This window comes from Pelmatolapia mariae, linkage group LG20 (assembly GCF_036321145.2).
Source record: "Pelmatolapia mariae isolate MD_Pm_ZW linkage group LG20, Pm_UMD_F_2, whole genome shotgun sequence".
NCBI classification, from domain to species: Eukaryota; Metazoa; Chordata; class Actinopteri; order Cichliformes; family Cichlidae; genus Pelmatolapia; species Pelmatolapia mariae.
Window position 1 is genome coordinate 36,663,326 of NC_086244.1, and position 15,002 is coordinate 36,678,327.

Consider the following 15,002-nt stretch of genomic DNA (forward strand, 5'->3'; position numbering starts at 1 on the left):
AAAATCGGAGTCAAAAGGCGGCCTTCTTTCAGATTTTATTTGATTTGATCTCTGAATGTCGTTGAACCTCTGTTAACTGTGCTTATGGCTTTCCTTCATCTGAAAGGTCCTAATTTGCATTGGAGTCTTTTTTTGTGCCTGCAGCTTAACAGATACCTTGCGGTAATGACATTTTTATCTTCTGAAATTAGCTGGTGCCTCTAAAAGGTGTAGTGTGATTTAGACACACACGCATGCAGCAGAGAGAAAAGAGAAGGAGTTCTAACTATATTTGGATGTGTGACAAGACACAAAGTGGTTGTGTGCTCTCTTGATTGTTGACTTTGTAGTGAGTGGTTCTCACTTGTGGCACTATTCTGGCTGTCAGCTCTCAGTGAGTGAGAATAACTCGTCTTATCTACACGGTGTTAAAGAGAGGGGACCTCCTCACCTTTCTTGTCTGCTTGTGCTTTTTTCGTTTTGTTTTGGGGTTTTTTTGTTTTTTTTCTTTCCAGTGTTCCTCAGTTTTATTGCAGCGGCTTTTTCTCTCTCGCCCCATTTTCCACTCCACAAGATGGTTTGGAGGAAGAAAGGGAGAGAGGAAAATACCAAGCGAGGGAGAGAACGAGAGAGAGGCCTTTGCATATCCTTGTCTTACCTGTAAAACCAGTCCAGACTGAGCTGTACACTAGTACAGAATGAAAGAATAGAAAAAGGGAGGACTCAGATGTAAGGGATTACCCAAAATCACATGTTGTGGGAAGGACTCCTTGTCTCTCTCTATCAGTCACACACATCTGGACGCACCCATTTGAATTTCATGTTGTCTTCATTGAGGACATGCACCTAATCTACATAATCTGCCTGATAATTCAGCACATTCCCAACGGTTTCTGCAACTAGGCGAGCAGTATCGTACTGCACCCTTGGTAATTTTCATAATGACACACTGACACTCCCACACGTTCTCACTCGCACAAACACACTCGCTGAATGTAAACCTCTCAGTTGAATTTGTCTGTCTTTGTTTCACAAAGAGCTTAGCTGTGTGTCACCATTAAATCCAAATTTCAAAGTAAAACGTAACCTATTACAGTGCTGGGTATGTTGAAGTTTTAATCTTGGCACCAAGAAGTCTTGGAGTTCTGTGCACATTTAAACACACAGAGTAGTTACTTTGTTACCCTTGACTGGAAGATGTGGGCACCGTTTTGTTTTAGTATAAAAGTCTGCCGATGCTGAATGCACGACCACGTTGTTTTCTGAATGTTGGTCTCAGATTTAGTGTAAGGCTAAAAAAAACACATTAACAAGAAGCACAGCTCACTCTCTGGGCAGTATTTACTGTTAAGGAAACAGTACTATTGTTTATATATATATATATATATATATATATATATATATATATATATGTATGTGTGTGTGTGTGTGTGTGTGTGTGTGTGTGTGTGTGTGTCACTGGACATAAATAACTTGAGCTTATTGTATAGTATTTTACTACTACAGTATATTTCCAAATAATTAGACAGCACATTCTCTCTCTCTTGACTGTACTTCCTTTAGTGATATAACATATTTTTGGGGTCAGCTATTGAAAATCATAGTTATCAGGCTTTCAGTAAACATTTTTCTCAAATAAATCATTAAGTCAACTTTGAAGACTTTCATGGATGAAAGTCATATTTTAATGGATAGTTAAGATGACCCCGCCCTACACCCCAGAATTTTTTCCAAACTTTCCAAACTGTCAGAAAGAATGGCACACACACGAACATTACCAAAAACATAACCTCTTTGGTACTCTTCCTGAACTTTGGGACAAATAAATACATAAAACCCATCAAGCTCCAAATGCAGTGGGGGTTTTAAAATAAATTAAAAATTAGTTTCTCAACTTTCCTTGGCTTTCATGAGTATCACATTACTAATACTTGAAAAAGGACCTATTGCTTAAATGTATGTGTGCATAATATACATGTTATTTTAGCACATGCATTCCCAGCTCTATTTGCAGAAAATAGCTGTGCTTTTTAAATAAAATCAACATGCAATCATAAGCACAAGGCCAAGATTTGTTATTTCTGTCTGAGTGCAACACGCAGATGTAATGAAGTGTAACATAATGCCATTCTTTAAGGGAACTAAAAACACCAGAGCCTCGTATTACTGGGAGAGGCCCCAGAGAGAGAGACTTTGGATGATTTAAATGTGCCTGCAGAAGTTAAACCACTACACGGTGTCTAGCCTTAAAGTCATGTTGGCTTCATGGGCAGTGTGTTATTCTTAGTTATTCTGCATTTCTAAAAACAACATAATGTGTCCGCTTACTAGTTATACTCCTGAAGTATCACTACATACTGAGGAATCTGGGGGGAGAAAAACCCTATAGATGCACAAAAACAGATTTTAATCTGAACCCAGATTTAAAGAAATTTAAAAAACGCAGTTTGTTTATAATTAACCAACAGCTCAAAATCTGATGTGGTGCTCATGAGACATTCAACCATGATGACTACTGAGTCCTATACTCCAATGTAAGCACATCACAATACTAGAAATGTAGTAGTTTGTACCAAAACCAGTATAATTACATGATTTTCAACCTCCCGAAATACAAAAACAAAATGATTGTCCTGTGTTTAAATAATTACTGGCAAATGTTTATGTCTTGTTAAAGGACAAAGACCAAATATTAGGATGGTTGCATTTACTTTGGGTCTTCATTCACAGTGAGGAGGTTCCATGCTAACGGCATGTCAGCGCGTGGCTGTGAGTGTGCGTGTCCTGCACTCCCATTCACATGAGCTTACCGGACAATGTCTGGTCAGGGCCAAGAGTGCTGGAAATCGACTGATTCCAGTCCCCTGGTCAGTCTAGTTTGAATGCTTTACAGAGTAACATGTAACAGACGTTCCTTAGAGGTCTGTCGGATATCAACAGTGTCAAGTAAAGTTATAGCTTGGTACACAGATTACAAATCAGGGAGTAACAAGTTTATAAAAAACTTTTTTACATTGTAATCTGCTGAGATAATTGAGCTCTACTGCCAAGTGATTTCATGTTTTGTAAGTTCTTCATAAAGACAAGCAAGTTTAGCAACATTTGGCAGTAATGAGGATTTTTCCAAACTCTTGAAATTAACAAGAGAAAGCTGTTTTATGTGTGTGTCCTTTTGTATTTTTGCCTTTTTTGTGTGTGTGTGCATTTCATGGACATCTTTGTAGGCTGTTTTTTTGTTTTGTTTGTTTGTTTGTTTTTTTGACAACTAACTAGAAACTGCAGGTGACATCACTGGGTTACTCTAGAAGAGAGAGTGTGGTTTACCCTGTAGAAACAAAGACGTCTGTGTAGGTAAATGTTGGAATAGAGTGCCATTTGCTATTTATAACCCAGGAGAGGAGGGCGACAGACACTGGTGTTCCCAAACTCTGTGTGTGTGTGTGTGTGTGTGTGTGTACTGTGCCAGCCTTTGTTTCCTTGCACGAGCATGTTCTCCTCTACGTTTCCTCAGAATAATGACGTTATTATTCTGTGTTGTCATTAAAGGAAATATGTGTGCATAGCAGCCTGTGTCTTTGTGAATGTGTGTGTTTGCCAAGGGATTTCTGTTATTCCAGCCACGGCCGGCATTCGGGCTGTCTTTCTGCATTTGTAGCCTAATATGGAGGAAGAGTACTGACGATCTAATACAGTAGGTGAGGTTTAATGTTTGTTCTAGGAGACACAGCACTACTGACATCATCTGTCTTCTGTACTGTTGTGTTCATGCCCAGCCTTGTCGCAGATTGTAAAAATAGTCACCTTCTGAAGAAGTCCATGCACATTATGTAATTATTCACAATGAATAAATCATCCATTTACAAAGCGAATGATGATCACCGTGAGATGCACAATGTCAACATGGTGCTTTAAATTTCCATCTTCAGTCATTCTGCGGTCACTGTAATAAACTTTAAAAAAGCATCAGCACAGCTTCTTGGCTTAACCAGATAGTTTTGTTGTAAAACTTCAGACTTCTGGCTTGGATGGAATTAAAAGTTCAGACAAAAAAAACAAGAAAAAGAAAAATCTTCCCTCCTTTACTTAAATCTTTTACATTTTCCAAGGCCATCCAAAGGGGCTGGATTGGCTGCTTTTAAAGGTGAGTTTCTGCCCCTCAGGCAGTTTGCTTGACGTTATGTGGTGCACATAAACATGAATGGTCCTGTATTTCATGAAGGGCAGCAAGATTTTGAAACTGAAAGTGTGTTTTCTGACTACATTGAGTATTTTTTTTTCTTTAAACTCCTCTGACAGGACTCGTGACTGAGGTAACCTACAAAATGTAGTAGCTGTCAGACATGTGGTAAAGGACTTCTTTTAACCTAAACCACAATCTTTTCTCAAACCTAACCAAACAGTGAGAGAAAACGCAGCTTAAGTGTAAAAATATTTATTTTTATGATAGTGTGGGATTCGAGCTGCAGTCTCCTTGGTGAAAGCTGTTTGACTTACCCGACCACCGCCGGCTCCTGGCTCGAAAGGTGGTCTTGTTTTTCAGACTGGAAGCAGATCATTTTGTTTGCACGAATACAAATAAGATTAATTTTGGCGATTACTTTACAAATTCCCCTGAGACTGTGGCGTCTATTCATTTCCCTTTTACCCATATCCAGTCAAGTGCTGCTATTGGCATCAGGCCAGGCCACGCTGTAAGTGACATTTACTTCACACTCTGCAGCCCGACATCTGAGCAGCACCCAAGATGATGTCACATGAAGTTATTTCATTGTGCTGTGTGTGTGTGTGTGTGTGTGTGTGCGCGTGCAAGCACACATGCAAGTTTAAGCGTTAGGCAGGTTTGTGCAATTGGTATTTACTCAAGCCTATTTTGTGTGCAGCTCGTGATTTTGTGTAAACGTTTTTTTACCGTACGTGTGCCTGCTTGCTTTCGGAAAGCTTGTTTATGCGTGGGTGGTTATTCAAATGTGTGAATAAATAAACCGACATATGCAGGTGAATGTGTGTCACCTGCTGCAGCATTATCCACATGTGTGGTGAGATACATTTGAATACCTATATGTGCTTACAGCTGTCTCTCTTTTTTGGTGTGAGCCACTGTATATTATTTTATTAATTTATTTTTTTTAGTCATGTGTAGACATTTGTGTCTGTGTGTGCCTCATGGACAGAAACCCCCCACCCCCAAGCTGATCCCAAGCTGTTCCCTCCCTGGATCTTGTTTTTAGCACTGGGTGAGGCAATCTTTCCCACTGACTCAGCCGTGCGATGCAGATAGTCCCAACAGCATGCAAAAAGCATGGAAATGTGTGTGTGTCTTGTGTGAGTGTTGGTAATGAAAGACCTACACAGCTGCCATAAATGCTTCAGGAATGCTGTTTCTACTTGTTGTGTTTACATAAACCCAACTTTCTTGATTCCTGTGTCAGTTTCTTATTATTCCTTCACTTTGGGTCTTGGTGTACTGCATTGGGCATCAGCTTAGGTAGTTGCTGAAGAGCCTTTCATGCTTTCACTGCTGTAGTTTCAAATCCTGTTGTAATTTGTTCCAAGGTTCCTGAAAGCAATTTCAAGCACCGATCTAGAAGGCCCAAATAATTTTGTGCTTTTCCGTTTTTATTGTAAAGCAGTTTATATAAAGCCTGCTTCATAGCGACTCCCATGTGCTCCTTGAAATCCTAAATGTTTGTTTTTTCAGGGAGCACTTCCCACAGAGCATCAACTGTTCCTCGTTGAGGATGGAGCAAACTGTCTCTCTCTCTTCACTTTATCCTTGCCTTTTCCCAGATTCCTCAGTGGCAGTGTCGCGAACATCCTTGCTGTTTCCCATGGATCTCAGGGTGGGAGAGCGGGGGATGCGCCCTGGTTCGGACACGGTGCTCCTCACCCCGCTGCACCCGCCTTTACACCTCTCACCGTTCTCCCCACAACCTCGCAGCTCCTTCTCCCAACAACAGCTTCACCAGCAAATCCGGGTAAGGGGGGAAAAACTGAGTAAAACCATAAAAGACTTCTTGGTAAAACTTTTGTACAATATATTTTATTACACTGCAGTCTTACCTGACTTTTTGCTTTATAAATGTTGCTAATGTGTATATGTGTTTGGTGGGGTAGTTTAATATGGAACAAAGGAGGCGAGAGCACGAGCATCACGAGAAACAACAAGAGTTGCAGCAACTAAAGCACAAAGATAAGAGTCAACAGAGTGAGTCCACACACACACACACACACACAAAATGGGAAATTAAACTCTAGCTTTGCTACTCTACAGGTCTCTACAAGACTCCAACTAATATTTATTTATTTTTTTCACTTTTCATAAAACCATTTCCACAAATTTAAGAATAATTATGGCCCAGAGTACTAATCATGGCCAGAGAGGAAAGTCCCTGCAAGAGATCTTCTTCATCTTTGTTACACAGTGTTTCTCCAATTGCAAAGCTGCTTTCTTTGAAGTGAGATCTAAATATAACCTGAAAAAGTGGAGATAAATATAGTTTTGCATCCAGGCACATAAAGTCCCTCGGTCAATATTGACTTGATCACTCCTAGCACCAGCTGCCACCTCGGTGTGCACACTTACACACAAGAATGGAAGCAAACATAGTCTCAGGTTTAACCGGTGACTTCACAGTGCATTGCACACAAATACATCGACACTCGGAAGCATACATGCATGTATAGTATTTGCGTTTTATTTATGTATTTGTTTCCTGCACAACTATGCAAATAATGTCTGGTTGTGAACACTGTGCTTTAGGCAGGGCTTGCTCCTCCCTTCGTGCTGATACAGCTGGTAAATGTTTCTGTGGATTTGATTGGTTGCTGTGGCTGATTGACAGGCGCGGTGGCAAGTTCCTTAGTGAAACAGAAACTCCAGGAGGTGATTCTCAAGAAGCAGAAAAAGGCCGAGCTGGAAAGAACAAACGCTAACTCTCTGACTGCACCTCCTGTTCAATACAGGTAACGCAGCATGTGTGCACAAGCAGAACACAAAACACTAAGTGTACAACACAGTCACATCATAATAATAGTGTAATTCTTTAAATCGACTTTATATCGTGAATTTGAAGTAAAGCTGTACCAGGTGTTGCGTCACTGTTTACATGAATGGTTTGATGTGTAATTGTGGTTATGTTGTGTTTTTTGCAGAAAGCTGGGCCCTGACCCTAGCGTACCCACTCTTGTTTCCTCTTCAACGCAGCCCCCTCCTGAGGGTCCAGAGGGCACGCCGCTGCGCAGAGCAGGTGAAACATTTGACGCAAAATCATATTAAAGAGAAATCTGACGAATACATATCATGGCGGAAGCTATGAATTGACACTATAGGGAAGTGAAAGTGAGTTATGACGTGAAAGACCCTAAGACAGCCTGGTCATTTCTCATTTACCATTCAAATAACAAAGTGAAATATTTACTTCAATTAGTTCTTTCAGAAGGGAAGAAATATTGCACTGCTCCTGACTTCATGCCTAAACCGGAGGAATCAAAATCTGTTAAAAAAGAATAATAATATAAATATATATTCAAATGGAGCTTTTACTATTTACTCTGTTGTCTCCAACCTTTCTATCAAGAACAACTGAATAATCTTTACTCAGTCCAGAGAGTAGGAGTTCCTGTGTATTAAGTATTTGGTAACACTAACATTTTCCTGTTATGACACATTGTGAACATTTGGGATTTCATTACATGGAAATTGATTCATTTTCAGCTTTTACAGTCAGCAAACAGCATGAAGTAATATTCCTTTGTGCATCTCTTATTCGCTAGCGTCCGAGCCTAATCTGAAGGTGAAACACAAGCTGAAGAAACACCTGAATACCCGCAAGAGTCCACTCACCCGCAAAGAGAGTGCCCCACCCACTGTCAAGCACAGAGTTCCTGATACACTGGGTAACCTTACAGACACACAAACATAAGAGCGCTGCATTATTGTAGCCGTAAGCTGTTCTCAATTATCACCGACGTGAGCAACGTTTTTCATTTGTTGATTTTTTTGGGGGGTTTTTTGGCTTGTTTGTTTGTTTTGTACATGATTGTTTTTACCTCTGATCTGCTGTGATGTGATTGAAACACAATCGAGCTTCATGGTCAAATATCAAACTCACCTTCTGTCTGTCTGTCTGCAGACTCGTCCCCGAGCAGCAGCAGCACTCCAGTCTCTGGCTGTAGCTCTCCTAACGACAGTCTGCCTAATGAGAATGGACTGCTGCCATCTGCAGGCGGCCTCTCACATGAGGTTTGACAAGAAAAACACACACACACACACACACACACACACACACACACACACACACACACACACAAACAGTGCTGTTAAGTCCTCTCAGTTTTACTGTATTAACTCTCTAAGTTGACATAATGATATTAAGTTATTTTCACACTTGTTTTAGTAAAATAGTAAAACAGGCATTTTGAGCAGGTAACTACCTGCTTTGGTTAAAAAGTTGTTTTCCATGCATTGGCTGGGATGCTGGGTAATGATATGTTTAAAGACATAAGAGTATGGGAACACTGTTTGTCAGCTGTTTATACATAATTCATTTAATCATCAAAGTCAAAACAAAACAACCTCTGTCACACCTGCTGCGAATGTCTGACTCATGATTTCCCAGTGTCGAGGCAGCTCGAGACAAAACATTAGCTTAGGTTTCATTAGACCATGCTGGTGTAGAGTAGCTCAAAACAGACTAAAACTATTCTAAATAATAACATTTTCAGTTATTATTAACAGTAGAAAATGTTAGACAGTATACCAGCTTTGGTTTAAAATGTGAAAATCAGTTTGTTTGGTTTTTTTCACATAGTGTAGATTAGGAAAGTTTATTTTCATCAGCACAGTTTCAGTTGGATTTCAATTTTACATCATGTTTATGTTTGGTATTCTCAGGCCCAGAAACTGCTGCTCAGAGATGGTACTCTAGCTAACTTCACCATCCAGAGTCCCTCCACCCTGCCCACCATCACACTGGGACTACCAGCTAACTCGAGGGTAAAAACTGAACTCATTTCTTACCGCTGCCAAGGAGGTTATGTTTCTGGTAGCATTTGTGTGCGTGCGTGTCATTTTGTCATTCTGTCTGTAAACGCGACATCTCGAAAGGTTTTGAATGAATTCTGACTGAACTGTGTAGGGGTGTCGAGCAGTTTCATGTTAAATATCTGTTGAAATCTGTCCACCAAGGTATTCAAGGTCAACTTGATTGTTTGTTAATCAAAAAGTGACAAAAAGCCTTTAACTTAGAAACTGATTCTTACACAAGTGATGTGTATTATCAAGTTTTAAATATCGTGACACATTTGACCTCTGTCCTAATAATAGATTGATATGAAGGTGAAAAGTCATAATGTGATATAGAGCTATTTAAAACTATGTTTCTTAATTTCCTTGTGTGGGTGGGTTAGGGTTGGCTGTAGCTCAGGAGATGGAACTAATCTACTACTGGGAAGGTTCATGCTTTGATCCCTGGCTGCTCCAGACTGCTTGCCAAAGAATCCTTGGGCAAAATACTGAACCACATGTTGCTCTCTGATGCATCCATCAGAGTGTCGATGTGTGTGACTGTTAGCTAGAAACCATAGGAAAAAAAGTGGTTTTATGATTGGATGTGAAGGGGCGACTAAGTCATGTTGTAGGTAGAGTAGAACCACTCCAGTTACCATTGTTTGTACTGACAACATACAGGCATGCAGGGAATGATATATAAGGATTCTGAATATCATATTATTTATTATGACTTTGTTATGTACATTAAGGTAAAAAAATTAATGTACACTGTTTCTGAATAAGGGTTTTTTCTTTTATTTGGAAAACAAAAAACCCTTTTCCTTTGCTATTTATTGCTAAACATTAAAAAAAAACTAAACAGTAAAATGAATGCTATATATTTACTATATCCCCAAATATTATAAACCGTATATTAAAAAGGGTTTCAGCAAGGCAAATAACAAAAGCCTGTACTTTGGAGTGCCATAAGAACAAATACAAACTTCTGAATGTAAAAAGAACAAAGAAAACAAAACGGATATATACAAAATACTACACTGTGTCCTTGAAAGTAAAGGCTACGCAGAGAGTGAGCTGATTTGCCGGAGGTTTGCACTATTAAATAATCTACGGCTCTGGCAAACATTTGTGTTATAATAAATTATCTAGACTCAAATCTGAGTGTTGAGATGACTGTTCAGTGCAGTCTGTAGTGTTAAAATTAACGTAAGTCACATCACAGTGACTTCAAAATCTCTCTGAAGTGAATGAAATCATCACTGTTTCACATTTCCTGTTTTACAAAGGAAGTAAGTCAATTAACGGAAGCTTGATTCTCAGGAGTTGCTGTTTCACTATGACCTGAAACTCTGGCTTTCTGACGTACAGCGTGATGAAATTAAAAGACACTTTAGGCGGTTATGTCACTTCCGCTTTACATCAGTATCGTCAGAACTGATCAACACAGAAATGTTTGTCACAACGAAATGTGTGTTGTTATTTGTTGTCCTGTGAATTCATCCGTGTTGAACGTAAAATAGTGTGTTTGCTGTGACTACAAAGTTCTTTTCAACTGTGTGTGCAGACTGAAGGAGAGCTGTCCTCGCTGAAGGTCAGCCGAGTACCGGTGGTCACTGCCGGCGGCTCTTCAGTGTTCCTCCCCCTCAGCAGAGAAGATCAGGCAGGGCAGATGAACCCACACCTACCTGTCATCATCCTGGAGCCATCTGGACTAGTCCGCACTCCGCTACTCACCGGTGAGACATGCGCACTCTGCACTCATCCGCAGTGTTGAGGCAAAAGCTCCGCAGTTCACAGTTGAAAAGTTTTCATTTTAATGTTATTTGCAAAACTTCATCAGCATTAAAACAGAAGCACAACGCTACAAAATATGCACATCCAAGGTATTGACAGTTGTGTAACCCTGTTATTAGTTTTAGTGAATGAAATGTTACAGCACCACCTGGTGGTTACATTGGGGATGCGCTTTTGTTGACTTTCAGACGAGTAAACTCGGAGGCTGCCACTTTCATACTATTTTTAATCCCTCACCTTTTTGTGTGCTTCTTTTCAGTAACTTTTCTTTCTTTTCATTTTGTTTGAATGTATGTCTTTGCTTTCACGCGAGTGAATTTCCTCTTTATCACCCTGTCTCTTGGCAGTTCAAGGCCTAGACTCCGTTCCGCTCCAGTTTGCGCAGCCGTTGGACCACCTGTCTGCTGGAGGTGTTCAATCACACAAGCCCCTGAGCAGAGCACGCTCAGAACCCCTTCCTCAGAGTCCCCACGTGCTTCACACACATCTCCTACAACAACAGCACAACACGCAACTACTGGAGAGGCTCAAACAGCAGACACACCTGGGCAAGGTAGGAATACATGTGGACCTTTCAGTGCTGTTTGAGATCATACATGATCTCCTCTTTGCCACGTTTGCATCAAGACTGATAAAACCGGCTGCCTGTAACTTTTTAAACATGATTAAAGGTACACCCAGGTTTGTCATTAGGGGGGGTGTGGTGGAGGCCAGAGCCTTTCTTGAGATTGTTTTATTAAGCCTCTTGTCACAGCTCATTGCCCTTCACTCGTTAAATTCACTTTACCTCCGACATCAGCCATTTTGAGCCGTTCTTTTTTTTCTCTTTTTAATGTATTAAAGTGTTACTTCATCTTGCCCTAAACTGAACACAGATTCACAAACATTTTTTACTTTTAAATCAATCTTTAACGTGTGTATGTCCATGTACAGCTGATGTCCAAGTCCAGTGAGAAGCCCAGATTGCATCAGATACCTTCTGAGGATATGGACTCAGAGGACGGTGGCGGGACGTCACCCACGGAGCCAGCCTATCACAGCAGAGGGCGGTCAGAGTCGCTGAGGGAAGTGGAGCCATCAGCATCCAAGACACAAGAGGAGCAGATGAACCTGCAGCATGCCCTCATACTTAATCAGGTTTGGAAACATAGACTACCTTCAAACACACACACACTCTTGTACAAACACAAACAGGTAGTTGGGTAAAACACAACTGTGGAAATTTTTTCTTCATCATCCAGTCCTGTAGATGGCAGCCTAACACTGGCATCTGCATATTTCATATTAGTAGCAACTGAACATTTTTCTTTCTGTAATTTAACTTTTTCTCCTTTTTATTCTTTTATTATTGATAACTGTAGACTGTATATCTGACTTATCTATGTTCCCTATCAATTTCTCCCACTAGTCGTTGCTATGGGAACAGCAGAAGCAGCTGCAGCAGCTCCACCGACAAATGGAGACCCTGGCAGTACCTGTGTTGCGCGGAGGTGGCGGGGCCGTTGGTGGCTTGGGCGTCCATCGCCCCGTGTTCCGTACGCAGTCTTCCCCAGCCTCCACCTCTCTCACTCTGCCAGAGAAAACCCTTAGCCTACCTGCACAAGACACCAGCAGCAAGCCACGCTTCACCACTGGTGAGTCACACAGTGTTCTAATGCATATCGCACCTTCTGTGTACAAATTTTTATTATTTTAGGCTGGGGCTGTATAACATGTCAGATCTATCAAACAGTTGGCAGGGTTTTTCCAGATGTTTTCACAAATTATGTGCTGTAATAGCTGGTCTACTCAAGGGAGTTAGTTGTGTATTATTAAATGTATCTTTATATTCATATGTTGACAAAAATCATAAGTGAGGAGCATGCTCAGTTAATAGTGGTTAATCTGCAACAGTGGGTGTTTTTATATGATCACTGGTATGGCAGTTCTTATCAAACTGGCCATCTCGACTAACATGTTGTTATAAATCCTTTTTTTTTTTTTTTTTTGTACACAGGCCTCGTCTATGACTCTCAAATGCTGAAACACCAGTGTACCTGTGGAGATAACAGCAGTCACCCAGAGCATGCTGGGAGGATACAGAGCATCTGGTCCCGACTACAGGAGAGAGGCCTGAAGGGACAGTGCGAGGTACGACACAAGACGGACACACACACACACACACACACACACACACACACACACACACACACACACACACACAGGATATGGTTAGTCAGGCATTATTATTGTTATTAATAAGATATTAATTTCTTTGATTTCGAATGTATCATCATTTTATGCATGTTATGCTCGTCTTGCAGAGTATCCGCGGCCGTAAAGCCACTCTGGAGGAGCTGCAGTCAGTCCACACGGAGCGTCACGTGTTGCTATATGGCACCAACCCGCTCAACAGGCTCAAACTGGATAACCGCAAATTGGCTGGTACGCTTCACCTCATATTGATTGTGTTTAGAATCATCAAAGAGTAATTTCAAGGGTTTTAAAGTGAAAGAAATTATACTTTTATCCACAAAACATCCTTTGAATTCAAGCCCTGCCAAATGAGTTCATGCAGTGCTGATTATGCCTATCAGAACCAGTCAGATCTCTCTGTATTTGGCAGCGTACTTGAGTTTTAAATCGAGTGATGACAAAACGGATTAATTTTATTCAAACCAGTAAAAGCTGGTTTGACAGAGCTGAAGAGAGATGATCAACAATAGCAGTGAAGACAGAGTTGGCTAGGAGCTGCTTGGAGGCATCAGTAGTGGAAAAATGGTGGAAAGATTTTAAAGAAATTAAGAATATTAAATGAAGATCGGGTGTGTATTCAGTATTAGTTTAAGTCTTTTAAGGGATTAAACTGTTAAAAATCAAAAAATGGCAGGGACAAAAACAATTTATCATCAAAAACAAGTTTTCAGTTCTGCAATTATTCTCACTGCCAGATGGGGGAGACAAACACTCTGCACTTCTCTTTAAATATTTATATGAAATAAGTGTGTTTTGGAAGCGTGTATTTGTGTACGCTGTCTTATACACAAAAATGACATTTATGGCATTATGATAGCTTAATCACAATATGCCTGATTCCTCATGACATAAAAGGATTATACAAGCTTAAAAAACAAAACAATTACTTCTAATAAATGGATGAATGCACAATAAAAATGTATACTTCTCTTTGATTTTCAGGGATCCTGTCTCAAAGGATGTTTGTGATGTTACCATGCGGCGGTGTAGGGGTAAGAAAAACCAACAACACACACCAAGACTTAATGAATGCCGTAGAAAATGCCACAATCGCTGAAATAATGAAAGTCAACACTGTTTCAAAGAAAAGCAGCAAAGACACGAATATTACAAAACAGACAGAAATAAAGAGAATATATTAGAGTGGAAAAGAGACCTGGCTCAGTCCTGCGCTAACATTTGCCTGACAGTCCAAGTCGAACCATGACAACTCAGACTAATGAGAACAACATGTCCAGGACCAGGGATGAAAGGAATGCCTTAGATTTCATCGTCTGAGCCAAATGCACAGTTATGCCAGGTTGCGAACAAACAGAGGAGAGAAAAAAAGCCAACGGAAAGAAAAATGACTTGTAAATATAGATCTGTATTAACACGGGAGAGAAAAGTGACATGTTTACTCTCGAGTCACATTAGTGCAGGAGATTCTGTTTTAAAAAATGAGATTATTTCAGCAGCAACGACATAAACACTTGTACACTGTGTAGTTTTTAATGCTTCCTTCAATGCATACTGATCATTTGTATTTTTGATCGGCAGGTTGATAATGACACCATTTGGAATGAGTCGCACACCTCCACGGCGTCACGTCTGGCAGCAGGAAGTGTCGTGGAGCTGGCGTTCAGAGTGGCCAAAGGAGAACTAAAGGTGAGAATCGAAACTCTGCAGTCATCCAGCGCTGTGTGAAAGAGACAGACCACAGATGGCCAGGCTAGTTTTAGACATGTAGTTTTGTTTGCAATTCTTGTTTAAGTCACCTGCTGCAATTGCAGTAAAGCGCTTTATTTGGAACCACTGAGCTACTGAATGGACCGAGTTTAAAGTTGGCATTCAAGGTTAGCTGTCGGTGGTAACGATCAATAAAGTTGAAGTTTCAAAGCAGCTATAATATGATGTAATGTGTAGCTGTCATGATGTCAGTAAGTTGAACAACTGCTTCACCAAAAACTACACAGCACCTTCTGAGAAACAGTATTTTAAAAAC

The 15,002-nt window shown here is 40.4% G+C and overlaps 1 protein-coding gene across 3 annotated transcripts in view; it reads left to right on the forward strand.

Annotated features, from left to right (window-relative positions):
* The window catches only part of hdac7a (histone deacetylase 7a), a 55,164-nt gene that overhangs the window by 30,321 nt on the left and 9,841 nt on the right, over positions 1-15,002 (forward strand). For all 3 annotated transcript variants that reach the window (XM_063464657.1, XM_063464658.1, XM_063464659.1), the window contains 15 exons: positions 5,767-5,954; positions 6,094-6,184; positions 6,822-6,942; positions 7,132-7,226; positions 7,753-7,875; positions 8,112-8,221; positions 8,873-8,974; positions 10,554-10,725; positions 11,131-11,336; positions 11,717-11,920; positions 12,192-12,417; positions 12,780-12,913; positions 13,087-13,207; positions 13,961-14,010; positions 14,558-14,665. In XM_063464657.1, the coding sequence (XP_063320727.1) occupies positions 5,767-5,954; positions 6,094-6,184; positions 6,822-6,942; positions 7,132-7,226; positions 7,753-7,875; positions 8,112-8,221; positions 8,873-8,974; positions 10,554-10,725; positions 11,131-11,336; positions 11,717-11,920; positions 12,192-12,417; positions 12,780-12,913; positions 13,087-13,207; positions 13,961-14,010; positions 14,558-14,665 (2,051 nt within the window). The remainder of the gene's footprint in view (positions 1-5,766; positions 5,955-6,093; positions 6,185-6,821; positions 6,943-7,131; positions 7,227-7,752; positions 7,876-8,111; positions 8,222-8,872; positions 8,975-10,553; positions 10,726-11,130; positions 11,337-11,716; positions 11,921-12,191; positions 12,418-12,779; positions 12,914-13,086; positions 13,208-13,960; positions 14,011-14,557; positions 14,666-15,002) is intronic.